Here is a 25,160-nt window from a genome sequence, read left to right as displayed (position 1 = left end):
GGGGGGGGTGGGGAGGCGCACCCTGTCACACACAGAGCCGCAGGGGGGCAGGGGGTTGGGGAGCTCCCCCCTATCAGGCACAGAGCAGGGGTGATGAGGGGGGGGTGGGGCGCCTTCCCCTGGAAATAACAGAGCAGGGCAGATAGGGAGGTTGTGGCCCCGCCCCCTGTCACACACATAGCCACAGGGCGAACAGGGGTTTTGGCGCTGCCCCCTGTCACGCTGATCCCGGTGCCGGGAGCCTCACTGCTCCGCTGATCCCGGTGCCAGGAGGCATATTACCTTTGGGGGCCGGCTGGTTTGCCCTGAAGGGTGTCCTGGATCAGGGTGGGGGTCCCCACTGGGGTGCCTGGCCAGTCTGGCTAAGGGGCTGAGGGCCATTTTCAGGCTGGCAGGTGACTGAAGTCCCAACCGCTCCTTTTTTTCTTTTTCTATTCTGGGCCAGCTTTAGCTCTGAGGCCTCGCTGCTGAAAGCAGGTTTCTGGCCTTTACCTTCTGTATTTGATACAATGTTGCGGTCCGGCTAGCTGAAGCCCGGCTGACTGAAAGCCAGTTTCTAGGGTTTTGTTTAGCTTCTATATTTGCAACATAGTTGCTTAGAGTTGCAGCTGAGAGGCCGGCAAGTCAGGTGGGGAACATTGGAGTCCGCCGTCACTAGAGCAAGCAAGCCTCCCTGTTCACTTCAGTGCATGGCTGCCGGCCGCCATCTTGGCTGACAGTTAATTTGCATAAGGATATGCTGATTAGCCAATGGGAAGGGTAGCGGTCGTACGCTAATTACCATGTTTCTCTTTTATTAGTGTAGATTATATATATATATATATATATATATCAAGGACCTAAAGATATTTTCCTATTGGATTTGTGATATCTATGACATTTTCAATTTAAATTATTTTACACAAAGCATATCCTCTTTGGTTCACACAAACCTCACCAGATTATTCTCTCATACCGGACCAATTTTACACATTTCCTCTTAGGTACATGAGGCTGTAATCCCAGGATTAGACAGTCAAGAATAAAATTATACAGATTTCTCAGACTGGGGTTACTTTGAATTAAATTAATATTATAGCTGTACAACTCCAATCTACATTTCCATGGAAATGAAGCCATGATAGAATTCATTCTGGGAGATTGACAGCTTCTATTAACTGTTATTTAAGTTTTACAAAGTAGAAGTTGAATAATTTAGTTTATCACCTGAATATAATATGCTTTATAGGAGTTTTGTTTCCTATCTTTATATGCCAAACTAGTAATGTTAACCCTGATATATGTGACCCTTAGATGCTGGACTGGAGGTCAGCAAGTGCACATTTTATCCTGGCTGTGACATTGATGCTGTGGAGCTCAGGAAAGGTGCTGTCAGTGGATGCAGCAACTGAGGTAATGGGAACTAGCTAAGGGACCAAATATATTGTCTATGAATATAAGCCATTTCTATTAATGTCATACTTTTATGACTTGGATGAACTACAAAAGGGCACTATATGCAACAGATGAATAAACAAACAGGAAAATTTACATGGGGCAACAAAGTCATTGGAAAGTTTGGAATCGTTGTAAACACTCATTAATAATATTTGTTAATAAATCACATGGATGGGAGTGTAAGTCCCTGAGGGCAGAGACTACTAGATTTTGTTCATTTTTGTATCCCTTAGGTCTAATGCAGTATATAGTGAATGCTTAGGGCTTGAATCAATAAGAAGTGACTGAGTGATGAAAAAAAAACAGCATGAAGTTTAGTGTTTTCTGAATTAATTCCATAAAAATTTATCAGTACTAACTATGAGAAAAATTTATTGAGTACTAACTATGAGCAAAATCTGGGGTAGGCATTGAATAGAGCCAATAAAAGACCAATTAGACATAGTCATTGCCCTCAAATTACTCACAATCTAATATGCATTACAAATATATTGTAATAAATCCAATGCAAAGGAAAATGTAATGTCTGTAAGAATCAAAGTATAGCTAAAATGCTATGAGAATGATAATAAAGGATACAGTTGTTACAGGGAAAGAATCCAAAAGAATGATCCATTAATATACTAAATTTGAGAGGCGGGCATGGAGCTTTGTTTAGGGGTGTGTTTGTGTGTGTGTGTGTGTGTGTGTGTGTGTGTGTGTGTGTGTGTTGTTTTTCTTTAATTTCTGTTGGGTATACCTCACCTCTATATGTTTTTACCCTCAAAAGTCTCTCTGGATCATAACTCCATGAGAAATCAAGTTTCATGACAGGCATGTCTGACAAATATAGCAAAAGTCAAATGCATATGATTACACATGTTTGAGTTGAATAGAATCACCTTTCTTGCCCGATAGGCTTTTGATGTTGGAATCAGAGATGTGCAGTCACCACCCACAGCCAGGGAAGAAAAATCAGCAGCTGATCTGGCAGCAAAACTCATGCTTCTTGATGAACTTGTGTCTCTGGAGAATGATGTGATTGAAACCAAGAAGAAAAGGAGCTTCTCTGGTTTTGGGTCTCCGCTGGACAGACTCTCAGCTGGCTCTGTGGATCACAAAGGCAAACAGAGGTAAGTAAGTGAACACTTGCACCTACTAAACATTTTGAAAGTCAGTACATAAATGTTATGTGTAAATATTTATATATGGATTTATAATAGCATACATGCATATATACAAAACTAGAGGCCCGGTGCATGAAAATTCATGCACTGGAGCAAGGGTCCCTCAGCCGGGCCTGCCCCCTCTCACAATCCAGGAGCCCTCAGGGGTGGCAGGCGAGCCGGCAATCAGGGGAAGGTGATGCCCCCATCACACCTCTGCTGCTTCCACTGCTGGCAGCGCAAACCTCGGCCGGCCTGGTTACCTGAGCCTTGAGTGGCCCTGGGTGGCTGGGCAGCCACCATCCGAGGCTTATCTGTGCCTTGGGCCGGCCCTGGGCGGCTGGGGGACTGAGGGGACTGGGGGACTCCAGAGGCAGGCACCCCAGTGAGGCTGAGGGGACTGGGAGCAGCCATCTTGTGGCTGTGGGCACCACCATCTTTGAGGGTGTGGCAGTCAATTAGCATATTCCCTCCTTATTGGCTGTGGGTGCTGCCATCCTTGAGGGCGGGGCAGTCAATTAGCATCTTCCCTCCTTATTGGCTGTGGGAGCTGCCATCTTTGCAACAGCGTGAGGGTCAATTAGCATATTTCCTCTTTATTAGATAGGATATGTATTGCATAAAGATTATAGTTACACACACACACACACACACACACACACACATATATATAGTAAATATATTGGAGGCCCGGTGCATGGATTCATGCACCAGTGGGGTCCCTCAGCATAGCCTGCGGGGATCAGGCCAAAACCAGCAGTCCAATACCACCAGCCACTCTTGCCTGCCATTTCTGCTTACCCCGGCCCTGCTGCGTCTGCCACCACCCCTGCTCAGTAGGCTCGCTGCCACTCCGCTGTGCTCTCCAGGCTGCGGCAGCCAGCCTGAGCCCTGTGTGTGACACCTGTCAGTCAGCTGAGTGGTGCTCTCACCTTGTGAGTGCACTGACCACCAAGGGGGAAGCTCCTGCATTGACCATCTGCGCCTTGGTGATCAGTGCACATCACAGCTACCAGCCAGTCGACTGGTCATTTGGTCATTCAGTTGTCCAGTCGCTTAGGCTTTTATATATATAGATAATTTACATTGAGGTTTCAGCATAATAATATATTTAAGAAGTGTCATATACAGAGACTATATTAGAGATATACTCTATCTACTTAACATAGCTCAGCATGGAAGATATAAAGGAAAATTAGCAAGGATTTAATATCCATTTGAACAAATTTTTACATATAAAGGCTAAAAATAAACTATTATAAAAATTAGGCAATATTTTTTCTCATGAAGATGTCAGTGGAAGCTACTAGATGAGTTTCTTCAGGCAACCAAAATGACTGGAGAAATGTTATTATAATAATTGGTGCAAGCATAACTTTAGAACTAAAATGAAATGATGGTTGTAAGAAAAAGAGTGTCATGTGTTATGTGCAATTTGACAACATAGATACAACAAAGTATCTTCAGGGACAATAGTGAGAGCATATAACATTTAAAATTAGTTTGGGATTGCTTCATGGCTATTAACAGAAATAAAAGATATTACAACAAATATTTGCTTAGGGACATGGAGAAGAAGCAAAAGAAAGATTAGCCACTAAATTTAATGGATCTTTTACCAAAGAATAAAAGACAAAAATTAAAAAAAGAGGCAACTAAGGTTTTTATATAAATATATTACTATAAAAATAACCATAAGAATAAAAATTAAAACTCCCCTATAGGAATGAGAGCACCATAAAATAGGACACAGTGAAAAACTTTATATAAAATATTCACATATATAAATGTTACTTTTCAAATATAAGTCCAAAATTATTGATCATATCAATAAATGTAAATAGATGTAGCATACTGTTAAAATACAAGTATTTTCAAATTGGCTGACAAAGGAAAATTTAACACTTTTTTGTGTATAAGAGACAACTAAAAATAAAGAGATTTGGAATGGTTAATAAAAGAGTGGACAAATTATACACACAAAGAAAAAGAAAAAGTGTGTAAAATATATTTCAAAGAGAATGCTAGGAAATAGAAAGAAACATATTAATAATAGGTTTCTTTGGTTCATTTTTAAAAATTCAAGACAGATTACCTATTGAAAATTTATAGAAGATATACAGAGGATAATTCATAAAACAGAGCTTATAAATCTGTCTGGAACTCTGAAATTCAATAACAGAAAATATGTTTTTTTCTTAAGGGCATATGGAATATTCACAAAATATATCACGTCTGATGTGATAAACACCCTGAAGAAATTCTAAATAGCAGATGTATCACAAAGGCATTCACTAACTGAAATGCAATGAAAGTAGAACTTAATAATAAAACCAGAAAACAAGACGGCACTTTTACCTAGAATGACATCTAAACCATGTCATTAAATAAGCCATTGGGTCAAAGAGGAATACAAAATAATTTACATCTATTATTGAAATTAGTAATATTGATAGTGTAATATTATGGGCAGATAAAACAAATACCAGATTAAAATCACCAGCATAGTAATAAAAATAAAGTTAACACTACACAGCAAAAATCTAGAAAGAACAGCAAAGTAAGCCAGGAAAAGCAGGTTAAAAAAAGAAAAGAAAAGTAGAAGATAGGAATGAACAATGATAAAAGCTGAAATCAATTAGTTTATAAAGCAAATTGCAGAATATAATAAAGCTATTTTTCTTAAAGTAACAAAAGGACAAACAACTACCTAACCTAATTAAGAAAACTTAGAATGTAAATTCACAAAATTAGAAATGACAAGTCGAAAATAACCATAATAAACCATCAAAACATTCTTTAAAAAAAAGAATAGAAAACTACTTTGCTCAACTGAAGACCTAGAAAATAATGGATAAATTCACAGGAGAATTTTACTAAATCTTAAATTATCAGATAATCTCAATATTATTTTAAATTTTAGACCATAATAAAAAGTACACTTTCCAAGTTTATTTTTTGAAAGAAATATATTGACCTCCTTACATTTTTAAAAGGAGACTTTAGACATATATTAATATCAATGCACAAAATCATAAATAAAATGTTAACAAACAGAATACCACAACACTTTAAAGATATAATATGTCTTAACCAGTGGGTTTTCTTCCAGGAAAGTTGTGTAATTTCATATTAGGAATTCCTTTCATGAATCCATCATATTAATAGAGCAACAGGGGGGAAAAAACATGTGATTATATCCATAGAGTCAGAAAAAGTTTTTGATGGAGTCTAACATTTATTCATTATTTTTTTAAAGTGAACAAAATAAGAAATGACAGATACTTTCTTGATATGATGTGTTGTGTGTATGTGTGTGTGTGTGTGTGTGTGTGTGTGAGTGTGTGCCTGAGCTCAAAAGTTAGCATTTTACTCAATGGTGAAATATATTGGAAGCTTTCCTAAATAAGGAGCAAAAAGAAATGCCCATTACATACACTATAATTTAGAAATGCATTTAGACAACAACAAAAAACACATAATTATAAAAGTAAGAATTAAAACTAGGTTTATTTACAAATAAAAAGTTGAAAAACCAAGATATTCAATGGAAACTATAAGGACAAACTCTTTGGATATAGATACAAAGAAGTGCATCTACATATATAAAAGTCTAAGCGACCATTACGACTGAACGACATGAACCACCAGAACGACCGGTTGGCCAATCGCTATGATGCGCACTGATCACCAGGGGCAAACACTCAAGGCAGGAGCTGCCCCCTTGTGGTCACTGTGCTCTCACCTCCTGTGGCCTCTCCCACCGGCCGGCCAGTCCCCATTGGCCCCTGGTGCTAAACCATTTGTAGAGACCTGCTTCTGGGTCGGAGTTTCGTATATAGCAGATCAGCTCCCTTGCTGAAATCTATTGAAAGTCAGCCCTCTACACAAGGGTTTGTCTTACTCTCATCCTCTCCCTACCCCAGGAGCCGCCTGCCTGCCATGGTGGTGGTGGTGGTGCGGCAGCAAGGGAAGGAGGAGGGGGGGAGTCAGGGAACTGCGCAGTGGCAGGGCGCACACCAGCCTGGTGACTGTCGCTTCCTCTCCTGGGCTGGGATGGGGAATCAGGGGTGGGTGGAGGTGGACGTGGACCCTTCGCAGGGGGCCGAGGGCCAACTCCTCCTTGGGCTGGCAGCCAACTTCCTGCAGTCCCTCCCCCGCCCTCTCATGCACGAATTCGTGCACCGTGCCTCTAGTAAACATATAAAGCTAATAGCCCTTCTGTATACAAAAAGAAATCAGCCTTGCCTCTGTGGTTCAGTGGTTGAGCATAGACCCATGGACCAAGAGGTCAAGGTTTGATTCCTGGTCAGGATACATACCTGAGTTGTGGGCTCTGTCCCCAGTAGGGGGTGTGCAGGAAGTAGCTGATCCATGATTCTCATCATTGATGTTTCTATCTTTCCCTCTCTTTCTCTCTCTGAAATCAATAAAAAATATTTTTTAAAAAGAAATCAGATAGAAGATAGAATACCTCATCTACAATAGCATAAAGATAGGAAAATACCTACATACAAATAACAAAGAATGTCCAAAGAACATATAAAAAACTGTAAAAAATAATTCTATAATTCAAAAAATAGACTTGAACAAATGGAAACACATCTTTGTTCAGACTCAACAGCAGAAAGACATCAGCTCTTCCTAAGTTAAATTACAAACAACATGATTCCAATAAATATACCCTCATTTAAGAAGTTATCATAAAAAATCATGTGAAAGAATTGAAAAACTGCATGCCCAGGAAAACCCTAAAAAAGAAGAAGAAAGAAGAGTCCTACCAAATATTTTAAAGTAATTTATTTTATTTTCTTTACAATAGCATATTACCAGCTCATAGATAAACCAAAACAAAACAGAAGAGAAATTCAATCAATAAACCCAATTATATATCTAACTATAAGATATTTAAAAAGAAGCATATCATATTAGTGAGTAAAAGGATATGTTTTGAATAAGTGATTTGGAGATATTAAAAAAAAGGACAAAAATGATCAAGTCTCAAAAATGGATCAGAAACCCAAGTAAAAGAAGAAAAAAATGATGAACTTTTATAGGTACTATAAGAAAACATTGGTGAAGTTCTGTATAGAGAGGGGATAGGTAAAGTCTTCCAAATTCTGGTGCAAATTTCAGAATAATTAAGGAAAAAATAAATTTAACTGCTTATCTTAAGAAGTTTCCATGGCAAATGATATCATAAAGGAATATTTAAAAAAAAAAATGAGCCCTAACTGGTTTGGCTCAGTGGATAGAGCATCAGCCTGCGGACTGAAGGGTCCCAGGTTCGATTCCGGTCAAGGGCATGTACCTTGGTTGCAGGCACATCCCCAGTAGGGGGTGTGCAAGAGGCAGCTGATCGATATTTCTCTCTCATGGATGTTTCTAACTCTCTATCCCTCTCCCTTCCTCTCTGTAAAAAAAATCAATAAAATATGTTTTAAAAAAAGAATAAGTCAGGAAAATGTTTGCAACTCATATAAAAAAGAGTGTTAATATCTTGAATATACAAAGAGCTTTTAAAAATAGAGGAGAAAAAGAACAAACCTATTAAACATGAAGTAAAAAATAGTTCATGGAAAAAATACAAATAACTCAGTCATATGAAAAGATGCCAACCATTCTCATAATGAGAAAAAATATATTAAAATTTACTGATATACTGATTTTTATGTGTTAAAATGGCAAAACGCCATAAAAAAATAGCGAAGCTGTGAAGAAAAGTCACCCCCATCTGTTGCTGATTAGAATGCAAAATGGAACCAACATGGAGGTGAATACGGCAATATCCAGCAATATTCCATATGTACTTATCTTTTAGCTCAGCATTCCTGCTTCTAAAAATCTCACCATCAAAAATGTGTGTAAAAGAGTGTACATAAGACTATTCATTTTGGAACTATTTGGAACTACAAAATACATACATCAAAAGGAGATTGGTTGAATAAACTATGGCATACAATGGACTATCACTATCAGCTATTAAAAATGAAGACTATCTCTATAAACTACAATAAAGTGAGACTCATGAGATTGTTAATAACACAAATTTTTGTGCACCGGGCTACTAGTGTTAAAATAAAAACTCTTGGTACTTAAATGTCCCATTTTCTAAATTGTCCATAAAACATTCATATTAGTATAAACTTATGTTTCTGAATTTCTATCACCATGAGCTCATAATTTTTAGTCTGTATACATTGAAAGTTCTGCTAAACAAGCACCAATTCAGGGGTAATGAAAAACTTAGTGTCCAGATTGGCATCCCTCAATATCATCTCTCACTTACTCCTCCAAGAAATATTTGGGACAGAAAATGTACAAATTGAGCTTGAATATATTATCATACCTGAGCTTGCTATAATTAAGGATGGGTCAAAGGGATTTAAAAACCAATTACAAGAGGTCCCCACTGGCTAAATTTAAAAAATCTGAGCAGCAATAAACACATTAACAACAATTATAAAATCTGTTTAAATCTCTGAATTTTAAATATTTTTATATGTTTTTATTTTATTGAGAAAAGAAGAGAGAGGAAGAGGGAGATAGAAACATCTATGAGAGAGATGTTTGGCTGCCTCCTGCATGTCCCCTACTGGGGATCGAGCCTGCAACCTGAGCGTGTGCCCTGCCATGAATCAGGAGAAACAGGTACCTTTTGGTTCATGGGTCCACACTCTACAACTAAGCTACACTGGCGGAGCTTGGATTTAATTACTATAAACATTTCACAACTGTTATTACTTTAATTCTCCCATTAGTATTTTGAGATCAGCAAAGCAGGTAATGTCATTCTGTCAGTCAGGGTTCCTGCAGGAAACATGCAGTGTGTTTGAAATAGAGACATTTGAGAAGGGTTTATTCACAGCAAGACTATTTGCCAAAAAAAAATAAAAATAAAAATAAAAAATAAATAAATAAATAAATAAATAAATAAATAAATAAAATGGGCAAATCATAATGAATGGCACTTGTCTGAAGAGTCAGATGCTGTGAGCAGAGTGGTGACCTTCAGTCAGAGGGAAGTAATCTTGCAAAGAAGGAACCAGGTGAAATTGATTTTGACCTTACTTCCTCTCTCCTTTTAGTCTTTCCTGCCAAGGTCATTATTTGCCTGCCCCAAACCAAGTCAGAAAGCACAGGATCTTTTCTGTGACCCAGAGAGGTTAGCTTCCCAGACTGAAAATAGGGTGAGAAAAGCTGAGAGTGGCTCTGAAGAGCTGATAGAAGATACCCAGCACAAATATACACATTCTATAGATTCAGGTCAATGAACACTTTGATCCATAGCATTGTTATTATAACCACCAACGTGAGAGAGAAGGAGGACTCCATAGGACATAATCAGAAAATAATTTTATCCCCCAACCACAAGAATTCACCCCTTTCAGTAGAAGTTGTTGTTTTCTACTTCTCGAATCCAAACAAAGGCAGGTACTATATAACTCTACTGGTCACACTGAAATAATAAATAACCCTTTGGTCGCTTTTATTAGAAAATCAATCATATTTAAGTAATTAAAATAATTATTCTTATGGCTTAGCCCAAACCACAAATATGAAAGTTTCTCCTTTTCAAGCTAGAGAGTTGCAGTGGGAAGAGGTTGCAGTCAGTTTATCCTCATCTCTTCCCCTAGCACAGTGACCTAGCTACTTCTCTCTCCTCCAATGTTGGGGATTGGCAGCAAAGAGGTAAAGAAAAGTGTTAGTTAACTGACACTACCATGACCTGGCTTCAGTGCTCTCTGGGTTCATTAAATGCTCAATGTTGACTCCTTATCAAGGGGTGTTTTTGTAGGGTCATTGCATAACTTTATTAGAAACATTGATATAAATGAAATACACTTGCCCCCAGCCATGCTTCTCTTTAAGCAGGTCAGTTTTGCTTCTCACCCTACATCTGATGTCTTCATTTGTCACCGCCACCAGCATCCTGCTGAGGTTGCTTCACATAACCCCTGGCAGAAAGCCCTTTGGGCAAGGTTCATTTTATAATTAACCTAAACCAACTCTACCCACATGCATCTGCTCTACAGAAAACCCACACCCTTGACTCTGGTCACAGTGAAGCTGTTTTTTACGTAACCATCTCTTCACTCTGGAAGATAGCCAATTCTCACAGCTTCTTGCCTTTTCATTTCATAGACTCTGTTCTATCAGGTCTACATTGCTTCAACAGGTATATGTCAAGCTCTCTGAATGGTTTCCTTGAAACCATTCCTCTCTATGAAAGAGGAGGGAAAATGCTCCTGTTCCCCAATAACCTGGTCCAGAGAAATTTTCTTTCTTCACCTATTCAACATCATTCCTTTTATTGGATTAAAGTTGGAAAAACCAGTTTGTAGCAATCTCCTGTTCAAATACTGCTTATGTCTAGAACTTTACTTTGGAATGCAAGAGGCAATGGCAATACCATTCTTTTTATTTATTTATTTTTTTCTCCTCGGCTTTTTTGGGTTACAGACAAAACTGAGATACCAAAACTGAGGTAGAAAGAATCTGACATTAACATTCTGGTACAGTTTTTATTTAATTCATACAGTACCCTAAGAAGATCTTATCTCATATTATTGGCGTATTTTCAGGGAGATAATATTATTTCCCTTCCTAGAATATCAGGCTGCTTAACTCTTAAGTCCAATGACTTACACTTAAAAAGCTGCTCTGATAAAGAAAGTAAAGTTTTATGTGAAGAAGACCCTTGTCCAAATCCAGGAACAGTGAGGTTCATTGCAATGTATGCATTGAATAAAAAGTTTTGCGAAAATATATGGGTTTCAATTCTAAGCCAGACATGAAGTTCAGACTGAAGTTGAGAATAGCAGTTCTAACTTCACTTTGTCAATTATGATTGCCTTTCTTGATGACAGCCCAAAGATTAAAGTTAAAAGTCCTAACATATCATTTTTCTTTCTGATTCATTGTAAAGCAATGCTGCAGGCCAAGGCTAGCGTAGGTATCTCATGATTTTTGCTATTTATTTCCAAGTCTTATTTGATAATCCCTGAAGAGATTAGTTCAAAATTGGCCCCATTTCAGAGTGATGAACACTGCAAAAGAATTCAGAGTGTGGTGCCCTAGTCCCATGCTTCCTTCCTCGTAGCTGAAAGGCCTGGCAGTACCACAGGAAACTCGCTTGGGGAAAATGAGCTTAGGCCATTTTTTCACAATAGCAGCTCTTGCTTGCCTCTCTGCATCTCAATGTAACATCAGAATGAGAAAGCCCCATTTTCTTTTCTCCCTACCCTGACTCATATATAAAGGTTTAAAACTTTCCCCAAAAAAGACAATCATCGTTTCCATATATGGACTCTAGAAATGTGCATTACCCACTTTCTCCCTCAAAAAAAAAAAAAAATCCAGAAGGCATTTTTGTGTAAATCCATTTGCTAGGTAGACGTTTCATTAGGCCCTCAAAGAGGTTTATGAGACAAGCAAATGGGGATTTCCTCTCCCCTCTTCTATAGCCCTACAGCAGTTTTCAAATTAGCCATGCCTGTGTTATTTTACACTAAACCATTTAAATCTCATTATTTGATTCCAGTGCTCATGGTTGGTTTCTGAATGCCTGTTCATATGGCCCACTCCTTGGAGTAATACTTTAGAAGCTGATGTCATGTCTAATCAGCACCATCATCATACATTTAATAGAATCTTTTTTAAGATTGAATTACCACTCTTGAGATAGAATTCCCAAAGTCATAAGTCAACTTTTTCCTTATGAAGTAGCACCTTCTTTCATCATTCTAAATGTATCCCACTTATTAAATCTTGTCTTTCCCAGCCTCATATTTTCCATGTAGAGGAACTTCAGGTAGGGAAAGACTGAAGTTCTTCTTATTCGCACCTTCCCAAAGGAGAATTATGTATTTTTATGATAGGTCAGTGTAAGAGGAGGAGTTGAGCATGTCTAGCTCATCCCCTTTCTTCCTCTTTTTATTGGATAACTATGAATACTTGTGTAAATCTGTCTAATCCAGGGAAGAAATGTAAAGCAGTCCTTGTAAGTGCAGATTAAAGCCATATTCTACATTCAGCTTGATCAAAAAGACATTCTGATTTCTATGCATTGATAATTCATATCTTATTTCTCTATTTTTCTCAATGTGGACTTGAGGTCAAAAGACAATATATATTGGCCCCTAAAAAATAAAACATCATCACTCAGATGTAATGTGGTCCCTTATTCCAGCATTCTGGAATTAGAATTTAAACATGACCCTGTCGACTTTGTCATTCTTTCCAGGGCCTTACTGAGTCCTTCTTTTTAGTCCATCCTCATCCATCAATCCTTCCAAGCTCATATATTCTGTCTTCCTATAGTCATTTTTTTATTTTATTAATTTTTATTGACTTCAGAGACGAAGGGAGAGGGAGAGAGCTATAGAAACATTAATGATGAGAGAGGATCACCAATTGGCTACCTCCTGCATGCCATCTACTGCGGATAGAGCCAGAAACCTGGACATGTGCCCTTGACTGGAATCAAATCAGGGACTCTTCAGTCCACAAGCTGACGCTCTATCCACAGAGCCAAACTGGCTAGGGCCTATAGTCATTTCTTTTTTTTCATATTTCTTTCTTTTTTTAAATTGTTTTATTGCTTAAAGTATTACAAAGGGTATTACATATGTGTCCTTTCTTTTTTTCCCTGCCCTTGACAATCCCCTGGCCTCCCCTACCCCGCAGTGTCTTATGTCCATTGGTTATGCTTATATGCATGCATACAAGTCCTTCGGTTGATCTCTTACCCCCCTCCCTCCTGCCACCCAACCCACTCCAGCCTTCCTGCTGCAGTTTGACAATCTGTTTGAGGCAGCTCTGCCTCTGTATCTATTATTGTTCATAAGTTTATACTGGTCTTTATTATCCATGAATGAGTGAGATCATGTGGTATTTTTCCTTCATTGACTGGCTTATTTCACTTAGCATAATGCTCTCCAGTTCCATCCATGCCTTTGCAAATGGTAAGAGTTCCTTCTTTTTTACAGCAGCATAGTATTCCATCGTGTAGATGTACCACAGTTTTCTAATCCATTCATCTACTGATGGGCACTTAGGCTGTTTCCAGATCTTAGCTATGGTGAATTGTGCTGCTATGAACATCTGGGTGCATATATCCTTTCTGATTGGTGTTTCTGGTTTCTTGGGATATATTCCTAGAAGTGGGATCACAGGGTCAAATGGGAGTTCCATTTCCTCAAAAAACTATAGTCATTTCTTAATTCCATCATTTAATTTTAAGTTATGATCATCAAGATCGCAGGATTCAGGGGTCACTATTTGTTTTATTGTTTCCACATGTGCTGTAAGATTTTCCTGGAACCCCCAAAATGAGTGCAATCTCTTCTCCTGTGGAATCCCAGAGCATTTCAAATCTCACTGTATTCAATATCTATTGCTATGCAAACAAGTTGCCCAGAACTTACCAGGGTAAGACAATGATAAGCATGTATGTCCTCACACAGTTTGTGTGCATGATAATCTATAAAAAATCTTGCTGGGTGCTTCTCACTCAGAGTCTCCCCCAAGGTTGCAGTGAAAAAGTTAGCCAAGGCTGCAGTCATCTGCAGGCTGTGCCTGGGCTCAGGACAGCCATTTGAAAAATGGCTCACTTGCAAGGCTGACAGCAGGACGTCTCAGTTCCTCACTAGCTGTTGGCAGGAGGCCTTAGTTCACGGCCACATAAACCTCTCTGTAGGACTGTGAAAGTGTTTTTAGGAAATGGCAGCTGATTTCCCCTAGAGTGAGTGATCCCACAAAGCAAGGTAGAAGCTGCAGTATTTTTTATTGCTTAGGCTGGGAAGTCACACATCATCATTTCCACAATTTACTGTTGGTTACAGAGATCAGCCCTGGTTAGTGTGAAAGGAGACTGTATTATGGTAGAATTCGTGGAGCTTGACCACTATATTCATCTAAGCTTTATAGAATAATAATTTAATTTCACATTTTACTAATATAAATCACTAAACTATTTAAAAGAACATCTTTCATTATTATTACCATACCCCCCCGCTTTTGCATATTACTCAGTGTTGGTGAAGCTGCATGCCTTTCTTGAAAGGAACTAAGCATTTTATTGGCCCTTTAAGATGCAGCAACAGAACAGACTACATATTTTTAGGGAATACTCTCCACACCCTAATTTCTACCTTTCTTTCTTGGAACTCAAAAGCAAGATCAATAAAAGTTGTGATGTTTCCATTAATAGGGGGTAAAGTATTTAAGTTCAAATGAAACATCTATTAAAATTAATAAAGTGCCTAACCACAAATAAGCCTTAACATATTTAAAGGCTTGGCTATCATATAGCACATGTTCTCAGACTATGATGTACTTAAATAATTAAAAGGATAATCAAAAAAGAAGGTATAATCTCAACTAATTTTTTGAGGATAGCATTATCTGGACAACAATTCAGTAATGTATCAAAAAGAGGATACACTATTATCATGTTGGGTTTATCACAAAAATATAGTGTAAGAGTGACTTGCTTCAGAAAGTAAATTAATAGAGGTAACAAATTAAAGAAATAGAACCATATCATGAATAAATGCAAGAAAAACATTCAGTAAGATTAAACATCTACTAATGATCAAAATCACCAGTAAACTAATAATAGAAGGGAACTCTTTTTAACCTAGTAAGGGACCCTTATTTAAAAAACTTAAAATATATTATTAAATGATATCACAACAACAAATCCAAAAAATATGGAAGGTCTTTATGGAGAAAATTATAAAAATGAATAAGAAGGCAAAAGGTAACCTAAGTAAATGATCTTGGATAGTGAAGTTTAATATCATAAAAGTTTCAGTTCTCTCCAAATTGACTTATACCTTAGATTCAATACAATTGCAGGTAAAACTGCAAAAAGGATTTCCCATAAAATTTGACAAATTAAACCTAAAATTTATAAATAATTAGGTATAACTAAGGAAAACAAGGAACTTGATCCCTATTTTATCCTATTAATAAAAAATAATTTCAAAAGTATTAAGAAGGTAAATGTGAAAGGCAAATCTAAAAAAGATTTTAGAATAACATAGGAGAACATTTTCACAACATTGAAGTAGAGATAATAAACAAAATGTAAAAATATTGATAGAGTTGGGAGGCTTGGGGGGAAAAGTGAAGGGATTAAACAAATAAGCAAAAAGAATCTCATAGACATAAGAGTATGGTGATTACCACAAGGAAAGGGGGATGGTGGGAGGTAGGAGAGGGTATGGGGGGGATATATGAGTAATAGAATGAGACTTGACTTGGGGTGGTAAACACATAATACAATATCTAAATGATATATTACAGAATTGTACACCTGAAACATATAATTTTATTAATAAACTAGAGGCCTGGTATACGAAATTCATGCACGGAGGGGGGCATCCCCTCAGCCCAGCCTGCACCCTTTCCAACCCGGGACCCTCAGGGGATGTCCGACTGCCGGTTTAGGTCCTAAACCGGCAGTCGGACATACCTCTTACAATCCAGGACTGCTGACTCTTAACTGCTCACCTGCCTGATCACCCCTAACCACTCTGCCTTCCTGCCTGATCTCCCCTAACTGCTCCCCTGCCAGCCTGATCACCCCTAACTGCCCTCTCCTGCCAGCCTGGTAACCGCTAACTGCCCTCTCCTGCTGGCCTGATCACCCCTAACTGCCTCTACCTCAGCCCCCATCACCATGGCTTTGTCCGGAAGGACGTCCAGATGGATGTCCAGAAGATGCCTGGTCTAATTAGCATATTACCCTTTTATTAGAATAGATGTCACTCCAATAAATTCAATAAAATTTTTAAAAATATAAATTAAAATAACAACATTAAAAAGTTTCATAAAATATACAATTAAGACTAACCACAAATGGGAAAGGATATTTGCACAGTATATGAAACCCTCCTACAAATCAATATTTCAGTTTGCAGGCTGATGCTCTATCCACTGAGCCAAACCGGTTAGGGCTTACAAATCAATATTTAAAAGAAAAACAAACCAATAGAGAAACAGGCATCAGACAAACAGGCACTTCCAAAAGAAGAAATTCAAGTGGGCAATACACAAATGAAGAGGTGAGCAACTTCATTAGTATTCAGGGAAGGCAAACTAAAACCACAAGAGGTACAATTATAACAGCATGAGGTTGACAAAATTAAAAGAATTGGCATAAATTTGAAATAATAGTAATGTTTGTGCACTACTCTTGGATATGTAAATTGGCACAACTTTGGAAAAAAAGTTCTAGCACTATATAATAAAAGTACATATAGACATAGCTAGCAATTCTACTAAAAAATTATACTATAAAGAAATCGTTAAATGCACTACAGGTTTGTATAGCAACATTTTCAGGTGAACGGTACATAACAATAAAAACAAAAAATACCTCAAAATTTCATCCACTGTAGAATGTATAAATAAGCTGTTATATATTCATACAATAAAATATTATACAATAAAATAAAGCAACAGCAATTATGCATGTTGACATAGACAAATCTCAAAACCTAATTATTCACTGAAAAAAGTAAAGAAGACTTCTAAATACATGCCTTTTATTTTTTTAATATATTTTTATTGACTTCAGAGGGGAAGGGAGAGGGATAAGAGGGAGAGAGAGAGAGAAACTTCAATGATGAGAGAGAATCATTGAGCAGTTGCCTCCTGCATACCCCTTACAGGGGATACCCTGGCATGTGCCCTGACCGGGAATTGAACCACGACCTTCTGGTCAATGCTCAACCACTGAGCAATGCTGGCAGGACTAAATACATAACTTTTAAATACAATTCTAGAACCATCTCAACTAGAGAGTTTTGAAGAATATGTATGGATTATAAGGAAAATCAAGGGAATTATTAGACCAAAATTCAGTCTACAGATTACCTCTGGGTCTGAGCCATGAGAGGAAGGGAGCATTGGAGACTTCTAAGGTACTGGTTGCATTATGCTCCTTAATTTGGTACTATCAATAGAGATGTTCAATTTATTTTTCTTTAAACTGAATATTTATAAATTTATAAACTCTTTTGTATGTGTGAAGTGATTCTCAATAAAAGGTTTAAGTACAATTTTTCTAACTTGCTTTAGGATGTAAAACATTTTCAGAAATTGAATTATAAAAAATATAAATGTTAAGAAAATCCTATTAGGAATAGAAAGTCTATATTTTAGTGTGAAGTTTAAAGTTATATTTAAAAATAAACAGTCCAATTCTTTCTATATTAGTTTGATAGATATTATTTATCCTTAAACTACTTTCAGAATAGTTTAGAATGGAAAAGGTGGATTGGGTTAAATGGATATATATATATATATATATATATATATATATATATATATATATATATCATGTCATACCATTATTTTGTCACAAGAGGGACTACATAGTCAGAAAGTAGTTTTCTCATTTGGTCTTAAGAATATTTCTCTATCTTAACGTTTATGTTCTATACGCTGTGTATTCTTGTCAGTGTATATGTTATAGAGTATAGTACTGCTATATATGCTATATATATTTCATATCAGCAAAAATTTTAAGATAAAATACTAGTTTACCATTTCAATTCTGAATGGATAGGAGACTGTAGATAAATTATTTAACTTACTGAACTATAATCATTTTATTTTTTGTGTATCTGCTTTATGGCAATAATTGCTTTCATTTTTCTATTAGTGCTAAATACTTTAAATACTGAATGGATTTTTCATATCTGTTTTATTTGTCTTTCTTATTTGACTTTAAGATACCTATAGGCATTTGCAACCAATCCAAATTTGATAAAATGAATCAAAGTAATTATAGATCTATTGATAAAACAAAAGCATTCATGACCTGGGTCTCTGTCCACTTGACCAGTGGTTTTCAAACTCTGCCCTCAGGATCATTCAGTGTTCCTGGAAGTTTTTTCAGGGGCCACATATTTGGGGAAGATGGGTACTACTTCACTGAGATAATTCTTCAATTTACTTTTTAGTTATTGCTGTTTATTATAAAGCTTTTATTCATAGAAATAGTAAGCTACCAATAGTTCACAAACCACTAGACTAAATTGACAGGAAAGAATAGTAAAATCAGTTCAAATATTTTCAGATGTGTTACTTTAGCTTCTCTCAAGTAAAATGTGAGCTCTCATAACTACTATATGTCTTCTTCACCACAGTATCTGCAGTGCAGAGGACAAATTACATGTGGTTATGCATAAAACAATTAAAATAACAAACAAGCATGCTAAATGAATAAACAGCTCCAGAAGACAGGTAGAGCAAGTATTATCTGAATTTAACGAAAAGGAAAGAGAAGCTCAGAATGATAAAAGACTTACAAACACGTACTCTGTCAGTAAGTAGAAGAGTCGAATAGAATCCAAGTCTACCATCTCCTGGCTCCTAATACTTTTTGGATCAAATCTGGGAAAAGAAGGAAAGGGAAGAACGGAACAAAGACAGAAGGAAGGGAAAAGAGAGTTTAATTTGCTTTCCACCATACCACAACTACCTCTCATTTACTTGAGCAGAAAAAGATCAACTGTAGTAAAGAAAGAAAAATGCTATTTTCATATATTATACCTTCATGTTTGAAAAAAAACAACAACAACACACTGGTAGTACGGATGAATACATGTTATGTTTGAATTTACAATGGTGCATGAGACCATGATATTTCCCTTAAAGTAAAAAGATTTTCAGGGCACCACTCATGTTATAGGAGCCTTGGGAGGTCAGCACACATGTGAAGCACTACCCTTTTTTCCAGGTGTCATTGCCTTCCTCTCTTGCCCATCCCTTAACCATCTGGAAGGGGCTGGTTTCCTACTTCCTCTTTCTGCTTGTCTGGGACTTCCCCTGAGCACTCTCTTCCAGCCTGAGGTGGCTTCCATCTTACCTTCTCCTGGAGTTATAATGTGGTAGTCAGTGCAGAAATTTAAGGGTTAAAAGAATCAAATCACATCAGTTTATTTTTATTTATTTTATTTTTTTACATATTAACCACATTGCACTTAGCCATCAACCCTGAATCATACAGACATATGTATTCATTTTTTATTGCTATGGCAATAAATTACCACAAAACTCCGGATTTAAAACAGCAGAAATTTATTATCTCACAATTGTGTAGGTCAGAAGTCCAGTGTATCCTCACCAGTCACTGTATATGATTCGAGAAAACTTTTTTTTCAGTCTTCTTTTCAACTAGGTGCAGCCACATGATTGATTGCCTGCCAATGAGTGGCCCTTAAAATTCCTCCTGCCTGCAGCTCTGTGCTCTCCCTCCTGCCTGTTCTGCCAGCAGGGTACAGAAGTCCAGAGGTCCTGTGCTCTTCTTGGAGGCTCAGGGGTGTTTAATTCCCTGCTCACTCAGTCATTGGCAGAATTCAAGTTCTTTTGGTTATAGGACTAAAGTCCCTGTTTTCTTTTAAGAACTTTTAGAGGCCACAGTAATCCTTGATTCCTGGTTCTTTCCTCCTTCTTCCAGGGCAGCAATGGTGAATTAAGTCCTCAGATTGCACTCTCTGACCCACCCGGCTTCAGTCATTTTCCACCTCTAAGGACTCCTGTGACTAGATTGAGCCCACCTAGATCATCCAGGATAATCTTTTTATCTCAAGTCCTTTATTAATTCTATCTGCAATGTTCCTTTAGCTATGTAAAGAGATATTTAAAGATTCTGTGAATTACAACATGGACATCCCTTGAGGAAGGGCATTATTTTGACTACCACAAGGAAAGTAAATGATTAAGAGTCTGCAAATTTACTTATGTGAATAAAAATAATAAAAAATTCAGGGTGGGGCAAACATAGGTGTACAGTTGTTTGTATGGAAAATAATACAATCCTATATAATAAAAACCTAGGTGGCGTTGCATGACATCGTCACAAGTTGGCCGACAGGGGAGGGCAATTGGGGACAACCAGGACTGCAGGGGATGGCAGTTGGGGGCGGGGAGACTAGGCCTGTAAGGGAGGGCAGTTGGGGGCAACCAAGCCAGCAGGGGAGGGCAGTTGGGGGCGACCAGGCTGGCAGGGGAGGGCAGTTGGGGGCCATCAGGCCAGCAGGGGAGCAGTTAGGTGTCAATCAGGCCAGCAGGGGAGCAGTTAGGGGGCAATCAGGATGGCAGGCAGAAGCAGTTAGGGGCAATCAGGCAGGCAGGCAGGTGAGCGGTTAGGATTCAGCAGTCTTGGATTATGAGAGGGATATCCAACTGCCAGTTTAGGCCCAATTCCTGTGGGATTCAGACCTAAACTGGAAGTCGGACATCCCCCAAGGGGTTCCAGATTGGAGAGGGTGCAGGCCGGACTGAGGGACACCCCCCTCCCATGCACAAATTTTGTGCACCAGGCCTCTAGTAAAAATAAATAATAATACAAGAATAAACTCTGTTTCAAGTCATTATTTATAATTACATCAGAAGACCTAAAGCACACTGATATGCACAGCTTCTTGTAACTCTTGACCATTAATTTTATGCTAAGTTACAGATCATGTTTTCCATTAAATTATCAAGTTGAAAATACATAGTTAATTTAATGTCAAGAAATCCAGAAGTGCAATAAATAGGCACCACTTAAGAGGGTATGTCTTTTGGAACTCTGAAGAATGGAGGCAGAGGTATGGATAGGTTAAGGATAAGCACTATTCTCCACCCTCCACTACCCCCCTCCCCCCGCCCCAGATTTATCATCCACTGATCAAACTAGTCTCTAAAAGACCATCATGTAAGTTCTTATTTACAATGTTATCTGCATTAACTAGCAAAACTAAAGGCCAACCTAAAAAGGAAGATGCATGTGAATCAGCTGAAAAGGCTGAATTATGTAAATAATAATAATAATAATAATAATAATAATAATAATAAATGAATGAATAACAAACAAATTGATTTGCTGATAAGACCTAGCTTTTCATCTGGGCTGTTTGATTTGGGGTAACTTACTTAATTTCTCTAAGCCTCAGTTTCTTCAGATGTAAAAAGGAGGTAATAACACCTACTTCCACAGATGTCGAAAGGATAAGAGATTGTGTCTGGCACAGAATGGGTGATGATGACTGATAACTATCAGTTATCCCAACTCTCAAAGAAAGCCCCAGGATCTGCAGGAAATAAAAGAACAAAAGTAACAATTGACAACTTGGACTTTAGCTTAAAAATGTTCTCCTTGGTTTGTTTCAGGAAAGTAGTAGATCATCCAAAAAGGCGATTCGGTATCCCCATGGATCGGATTGGTGGAAATCGGCTTTCAAATTCCAGAGGCTAATTGATTCCAATTGTGAGTACAATTTAAATATGTAACAGTACATGCAAACTTTTGATTTATATTTCACAATAGGCTAATTGATCCATCTAGTTTATAAATCCCTCTTTTGATTTCCTATTTGTAAATTCATTTTCAAACATTTCTCTACTCAATTAGTATATTGATGCTAAATAATTTAAGTGACATTAAAGAATCCAAAGAATATCCTACTTCACCCTGAAAATGATTTAGGTATTATCACAGACTCCTATATACTTATTGAATATTAATATATAAGCAAAGGTTAAAATTCTAATTAGAATAATAAATTACCTTCAAAAATAGAGTAGACATAATAGGTAGCAATCCCTCTATTATGAAAAAGATACTTTCCAGTGACATACACCATTTTATTGCAAATAACAATGCCAGAATTATGATCACATGAAACATAGGAGAGAGAATGGTATAGCAGAAAGAGTATTAGCCATGGAATCAGAACATGTAATCCAAATTCTGCTTCTATTACTCATTATCTTGTTTCCATCAAGATAATTTATTTCTCTACTAGAGGCCTGGTGCATGAAAATCATGCACAGATAGGATCCCTAGGCTTGGCTGGCGATCAGGGCCAATCGGGGCATTCCGGCCACTGGCCGGTCGAACTCCTGTGGGGACAATTTGCATATTAGGCTTTTATATAGATAGATAGCTTGTATATTTAGATAATAACACAGTGGTATTGTGAAGATTAAATTAGATGCTAGAAGATATTGAACCAACAATACATGTACGTGATAATACCTTTCAATGCAGTTCTGAACATTTACTCTGTGCCAAACCCTGTACTTAGTGTAAAATATGCATTGATTCATTTAATCATCCTGTTCCATAAAGTAGATACTATTACTACCTCCGCTATCTTGAGAAGTAGGACAGTAAAAGGGGTGAAAGTGCCAGCTGGGGAAGTCAGGTTTTGTGGGTCAAATCCTAGGTCACCTAAATCCCAGTTCATCAGTTACCTGTGAGACCTTGTTTAAATTTGAATTCCTCCTCCACAAAATGAGAATTATAATAATTTCTACTACATTGCATTGTCCTGAGGAGTAAATGGATTTATATACATGAACCACTTAGAGTAGTTCCTGGCACATATTAAGTACTCAATAATCATTAGTTATTATTATTATAATACAAATAAGTGGAAAGACAAATAGCTAGTAAGTGATGCAAGTAGAATTCAAATCCAGAAAGCTTAAATCCTGAGATTTCTCTTAAACAATTTATTTAATCATACATAGTATATGCTCTAAACCACAATCAGTCAGTATTTTACCTCAATTTTCTTATCTTCAGAATGACTTAATTAAAATATTTTTTCCTCTGTAGGGTTATTGATCAATGAAATTATAAGGTTGCTGTGTGTTTTTATAAATACAGGATGACTTACTGAATGCTGCCAAGAACACTGCTTTTGGAAAGCACCATCATTACATATCACATTGAACTTTGTATCTAGCAATATACCAAGTATGGTCACTCTTCAGGGTTGTTGAAAATCACCACGTTACATTTGAGTAGGAGCTAATTGCTATTAAAAATCAAGTAACTCCTTGAAATCAGTCACAATCCTCCAGTTTCTTGATGTATTGAGAATGATATTACACTTTGATTAAAATAATTAAGTTTGATTGGTTTAGATATATACTCTGTTATCTTAGCCAACCTTGATTATCATTCATTTTAGTATTTCTTAATTCAACCAAAACAGGTTATGATAAGAAAAAAAAATATTGTAAGACTCTCATTTTTAATATAAATTTTCATATGAAGTTTTAGACTATACGAACTCCAGATAGCTACTAAACTATGAAAAGGGACTTGAATTAATATGATGTTTACAGAATCACTGTGGGATAAACTTCAAATTAGTATATTACCTCCTTCACTTAACAGACTTTGTTGAATGTTATGACAACCACAGTCTTTATTAGTAAAGTCTTGAGATAGTAATATCATAAAAAATTAAGTTTAGGAAAGAATTGAACATCATACATACTTCCTTTCCCTTTTATCAACCATGTGAGTTCACCTGTTCAACCATTATATTTCTACTAGAGTCCCGGTGCACGAATTCTTGCAGATGGGGTCCCTCGGCCTGGCCAGCCATGGGAGGGACCGCAGGAGGTTGGCTGGCTAGGGGGAGGAACCAAGGGAAGTTGGCTGTCTGTGGGAGGTTGGCTGTGGGAGCCCACTGACCACCAGGGGGCAGCTCCTGCAGAGCGTCTGCCCCCTGGTGGTCAGTGCGTGTGATAGCTACTGGCTGGTCATCCGATCAGCCGGTTGGCCAGTTGTAATGGTCGCTTAGGCTTTTATATATATAGATTCTTTATTTCCTACCACTATCACCAAGATTTCTCAGATATTTTTTGACTTCCTCATGTGAAGTTTCATGTTTTATAGTGCATGAAAATGAAAGACATAAAATATATATTTCTAATTTCCATTCAACTTTCAAAATTATTTTTGGTACATTATTTTCTTTTGTCACAGTGTTCTTTTGGATTATATAGAAAATGTAATGCATGTATCTTTTAATAGATAACTTGAGTCATTATAATAATATGTAATGACTTAGTCATGAATTTAAGTCAATAGAGATTCAAGAACATAGTCTTGTTTAATCCTTTATTTATTTATTTATTTATTTATTAACAAATAAGAACACAGAGACTATGAGAGGAAATTTTGATTTGCCCCAAATTTTACAGGCCCTCAAATAGAGCAAGATCCAGAACCAGGTCACTGGTCTTCTAGGCCAATATTCTCTTTATGATCTATATCAGTGATAGCAAACCTATGACACACGTGTCAGAGGTGACACGTGAACTCATTTTTTTTGGTTGATTTTTATTTGTTAAATGGCATTTAAATATATAAAATAAATATCAAAAATATAAATCTTTGTTTTACTATGGTTGCAAATATCAAAAAATTTCTATATGTGACACGGCACCAGAGTTACGGTTTTTCAAAATGCTGACACGCTGAGCTCAAAAGGTTTGCCATCACTGATCTATATGGTCTTGTAGATGCTAAATTATCATTGCTATGCTAACATGACTGATTATACAATTCTAAAACAAACACAGTATCTCAGACTTTGTAAAAATCTTGGCTTCACTTTTGTGGGAGAAGATGTATACCCTTTTAGAGCAGGTTTATTTCTGGGTTTTTACTTCTGCATTTCACTATAAGTCTTCACACTAAAAGTGAAACTAGTGCTAATCATGAAAGTTTTGTTTGGTTTAAGGCCAACTCTAGAAATATCTCATGTG

General features: G+C 37.1%; 1 protein-coding gene across 1 annotated transcript; it reads left to right on the top strand.

Moving 5' to 3' along the window:
* The first annotated feature begins 1,293 nt into the window (after positions 1–1,293).
* Positions 1,294–21,843, top strand: OSTN (osteocrin). The gene is made up of 3 exons (XM_023750478.1): positions 1,294–1,392; positions 2,335–2,549; positions 21,759–21,843. Exons 1-3 carry the CDS (start codon positions 1,294–1,296, stop codon positions 21,841–21,843), a joined length of 399 nt encoding a protein of 132 aa, XP_023606246.1.
* Positions 21,844–25,160: the final 3,317 nt, after the last annotated feature.

Source organism: Myotis lucifugus, unplaced genomic scaffold, assembly GCF_000147115.1.
Source record: "Myotis lucifugus unplaced genomic scaffold, Myoluc2.0 scaffold_14, whole genome shotgun sequence".
Taxonomy (NCBI): Eukaryota; Metazoa; Chordata; class Mammalia; order Chiroptera; family Vespertilionidae; genus Myotis; species Myotis lucifugus.
This window is presented reverse-complemented; position numbering and strand designations above follow the sequence as displayed.

What these genes read in the sequence shown, in the direction of transcription:
- OSTN (XM_023750478.1), top strand. Translation starts at nt 1,294, where the DNA reads ATGCTGGACTGGAGGTCAGCAAGTGCACATTTTATCCTGGCTGTGACA. An exon ending in CAGTGGATGCAGCAACTGAG is followed by an intron (nt 1,393 to 2,334) that starts GTAATGGGAACT and finishes CTTGCCCGATAG; the next exon opens with GCTTTTGATGTTGGAATCAG. An exon ending in GATCACAAAGGCAAACAGAG is followed by an intron (nt 2,550 to 21,758) that starts GTAAGTAAGTGA and finishes GGTTTGTTTCAG; the next exon opens with GAAAGTAGTAGATCATCCAA.